Source organism: Myotis nattereri, assembly GCF_964212035.1.
Source record: "Myotis nattereri genome assembly, chromosome: 11".
NCBI lineage: Eukaryota > Metazoa > Chordata > Mammalia > Chiroptera > Vespertilionidae > Myotis > Myotis nattereri.
The window spans coordinates 62,067,747-62,071,815 of record NC_138086.1 but is presented as its reverse complement, the minus strand read 5'-3'; the positions used below and the strand labels follow the sequence as shown (position 1 = coordinate 62,071,815).

Sequence of the window (4,069 nt, the reverse complement as noted above, 5' to 3'; positions counted from 1 at the left end):
GGGAAGCTAGAGGGGCGTGGGACCCCCACATCCATGCCTCAGGTAATTTTTATCTGTCGGGCTCTGATGAGGTAAACATGATCAGAGTAAAACCTGTACATCAGTGGCTGCAAAGCGTCCGGATACCCTCTGGATTTCTTTCGCCTAAGAATGCATCAGTTCGCGGCCTCTGCTTGGCCCTTTCTCTCTACAAGCCAAGGGTCGACGCGAAACCTAATAGTAAACAGCAATTAACGACCCGTCAGCATCCGCGTAGGATGGGGGTGATGGAGAACAGGACCCCTGGCCTGGGATGACGCTCAGATCTGCACTCGTCTCTCTAGGGAAAGACTCGGAGGTTCACACAAGGAACTAACTACGTCAGTTACAAAGCGGAGGAGGTGGTGTTGGGAGAAGAAAATGTCCCATTTACCATCAGCCATCTGTCCGCCGCCCCTCCCACCTGCCAGCCCACATCCCCACTACAGACGTGCTGTAGAATGGGGGGGGGGGGGGAAGGGGCTGAATAAAGGAAGCTCTACCAACTCCTAACGTCCCTCCCTAAGAAAGCGAGAAACGGAGGAGGGGGTGGTCAGCGTACTTTGTGGGACCTGTGGTCCCGCCTTTGAGGCCCCCACCCAAAGCGCAGGCTCCTGGGTCCAGCGGGGCCGGCAGATGGCCTGCAGCGCACGGCCCGGCCCCCACGCAGGCCACGTCTGCTCGCGTCATCTCTCTCCCCCGCCTCCTTCCCCTCAAAATCCAGCGGCCGCGCTGCTCGGGATCGCGTAGGGCTGGCTCCCAGAGCAGAGCAGAGTGGGGAGGAGAAAGGGGCGGAGAGCGAGGAGAGAGGGCGGGCGGCGAGCCCCGCCAGCCCCGGCCTTTTTCGGCCGCCTCGGCTCCGCGGGCTCCCCCGGCTGCGGGGCATCAAATTACAGAAGCTCCGGTGCGGCTCCGAGGCTCAGTGTGGGGGAGGTGGGTGGAGGGAGGGGGCTTCCCAGACCCTCACGGAGAAGGAAAGTTTCTTTTCTGGCCCATGTCTCCTCCACCCCCACCGGTTCCTCCAAGCCAGCCCCCTGGGAACGCTCCTCTTCACTGGGGCCTGGAGAGCTGGTGGCCCAGCCCAGTCCTCGCCACGGGCTCTGCGCCCCTCACCGCCCCGAGGCACCGCGGCAGGGACAGAGCTGTGCGCGCTCCCGGGGAGCCTGGCTGGGATCCTGCCCTTCCGGCTCGGCGCGACCCGAGCTCCCGCCCCCTGAGTCCCCACCCGGGAGGGCGCGGAGCCCTCTTCCCTTCTCACCTCTCGTCAGTTCCTTTTTCTGCGCGCGGCGGGGAGGGGGGCGGACACGGGGAGGGAGGGGGTGCTTCCCAGCCCCCACCTCCCGGAGGGGGGGCGAGCAAGCCGGCGCGCAGAAGGCAGCCTGTGCTCCCCTTCGCCCCAGCGCTCGGGATCTGCCCTCGCAGCCACCGCAGCTGCGGCCGCCGCCCGGGCTGCCTGGGGGGGCGACTGCGCGTCACCCGGACAGAGGAGCGCCGGGGATTTAAATGCCACTGAAACGGTGATCCATCACCGCGGGAGCCAGCAAACTTTCGCAGGAGGCTCCGCCATTGGCTGCCGCCGTCACGTGCCCCTCGCAGCGCCCTCCGCCCTCCCGCCCCCCCCCCCCTCGTGCGCACTGTACATTCATATCATTTTTCTTCTCCGGCCCCATGGAGGAAGTGAGAAAGTTGGCACGGTCACCTAGGGCTTCGCAGGACCCGGTCACTCAGTGACAGATGGACAATGCAAGAATGAGCTCCTTCCTGGAATACCCCATCCTCAGCGGGGGCGACTCGGGGACCTGCTCCGCGCGAGCCTATCCCGCAGACCATGGAATTACAACTTTCCAGTCGTGCGCGGTCAGTGCCAACAGCTGTGGCGGCGACGACCGCTTCCTAGTGGGCAGGGGGGTGCAGATCAGCTCGCCCCACCACCACCACCACCACCACCACCACCACCCCCAGCCGGCCACCTACCAGACTCCTGGGAACCTGGGGGTGTCCTACTCCCACTCGAGTTGTGGTCCAAGCTATGGCGCGCAGAACTTCGGCGCGCCTTACAGCCCGTACACGTTAAATCAGGAAGCAGAAGTAAGTGGGGGGTACCCCTCGTGCGCTCCCACTGTTTACTCTGGAAATCTCTCATCTCCCATGGTCCAACATCACCACCACCACCAGGGTTATGCCGGGGGCGCGGTGGGATCGCCTCAGTACATTCACCACTCATATGGACAAGAGCACCAGAGCCTGGCCCTGGCCACGTATAATAACTCCCTGTCCCCTCTCCACGCCAGCCACCAAGAAGCCTGTCGCTCCCCGGCACCAGAGACCTCTTCTCCAGCGCAGACCTTTGACTGGATGAAAGTAAAAAGAAACCCTCCCAAAACAGGTCAGTCTTGCCATTCCGCGGACGCTCCGTGATGATTCTGGAAGGAGTTAGTATGCTTAGTTTCCAAGGGCAATTAATAAATTGTCTTTTAAAAAATACTTGCTTCCCACCGGTGTTGTAGGGCATTGGGGGACTGCCCAGGTGTGTGTTGAGGCGAAGGAGCCCCTGGGACTGTGGTGTTTGCAGAGGGGCTGAGATGGAGAGATTCTGGAAGTAGGAAGTGGGTAGGTGTGCGTGCGTGGGGCTGTTCTGGTAATATCTCTGGGCTCCATTCATCACCGGTCTGACCACACTAATGGTTGACTTCAGATGAACACTTTACACCTCATCACTCACCCTCCCCAGCCCGGGGTGTGTGGAGAAATTCTCGATCCCCCCCTTACCTGAATATTGCTCTGAACCTACAGGGGCTCTCCTATGGATTGTTAAATATTTACCTTTTTCTCTCGTCGCTTCCCCCCCAGGGAAAGTTGGAGAGTACGGCTACGCCGCCGGTCAACCCAACGCAGTGCGCACCAACTTCACCACCAAGCAGCTCACGGAGCTGGAGAAGGAGTTTCACTTCAACAAGTACCTGACGCGCGCCCGCCGGGTGGAGATCGCCGCGTCCCTGCAACTCAACGAGACCCAGGTGAAGATCTGGTTCCAGAACCGCCGAATGAAGCAGAAGAAACGAGAGAAGGAGGGCCTCCTGCCCATCTCTCCCGCCACCCCGCCGGGAAGCGAGGAGAAGGCCGAGGAGTCCTCAGAGAAGTCCAGCTCGTCGCCCTGCGTTCCTTCCCCGGGGTCTTCTACCTCCGACACTCTGACTACCTCCCACTGAGGCCCGCCCAGCCCCAAACTCCACTCCGCCGCCCAGGCTTCTGACTCCTCGGGCTGGGACTTCTTACTCAAAGCACATTCTTAGCTTATCTTCCTTTTCATTTGCAGTCTCTCTCTTTCTTTCTGATCCTATCTGGGACGCTCCTGGGCAGGATAATGTGTTTACTGAGAATTCTGGACTAGATGCTTGATTGGGGAGGGAGGGGTGTGTATGTTAACTTCTTAATGCAGATGCGGTGCCCGCACCAATTTTCTGAGGGCCCCTACTTTTAGGAGATTTCCACAGATCCTACTGTTCCTTTTAGATGCCCTTTGGAGAATTGTCTCCTTTGCCAGCAGAAACATGCCAAAGGGAGGCCTCCCATCTTTTATCTATCTGTATATTTACAGAACTCCCCTACTTTGTCCTGAAAGTGGGGTAAAGAGAAAGGAGGGAGTCCAGGAGCTCCTGAGAAGAGATGCACTATGGGCGTGTTTACACAATGAATTCACCTTTTAATTTAATTCATTCTTGTGTGTGAGTTTGCTGGTTGTAAATACTTTGTCCTGAGAGATTTATCTTTATACAGATTTTCTAGAAATGTTTAGATTAAGTGATTCAAACAGGGTGGGCAAACTCTCAAAGCTGGTACAATTTTATATGTGATGATAGGTTAAAAATAAAAGCCCTCATTTAAACTCAATCAGATGCCTCGGAGGGTAGCCTCAATTTGTTCTTTCAGTGAGTTAAGAAGGCCTGCAGACCACAAGGTTCAGAAACCTTGCTGCCTGTGCTTCAGTCTCTCCCCATCCCCAAACCCTTTCTTGTTTCCCTGGCCACACTCTATTTAGAACCTAAAGGTA

The 4,069-nt window shown here is 58.1% G+C and overlaps 1 protein-coding gene across 2 annotated transcripts; it reads left to right on the top strand.

Annotated features, from left to right (window-relative positions):
- Positions 1-1,752: 1,752 nt before the first annotated feature.
- Positions 1,753-3,227, top strand: HOXA1 (homeobox A1; the record flags this gene model as incomplete). 2 transcript variants are annotated; one of them, XM_081102550.1, is made up of 2 exons in its annotated part: positions 1,753-2,404; positions 2,869-3,227. In XM_081102550.1, 2 exons carry the CDS (start codon positions 1,753-1,755, stop codon positions 3,225-3,227), a joined length of 1,011 nt encoding a protein of 336 aa, XP_080958676.1. The 2 variants fall into 2 exon arrangements, with proteins under 2 accessions (XP_080958676.1, XP_080958677.1); XM_081102551.1 differs by lacking the exon at positions 2,869-3,227 and having other exon boundaries at positions 1,753-2,106; positions 2,310-2,369.
- Positions 3,228-4,069: the final 842 nt, after the last annotated feature.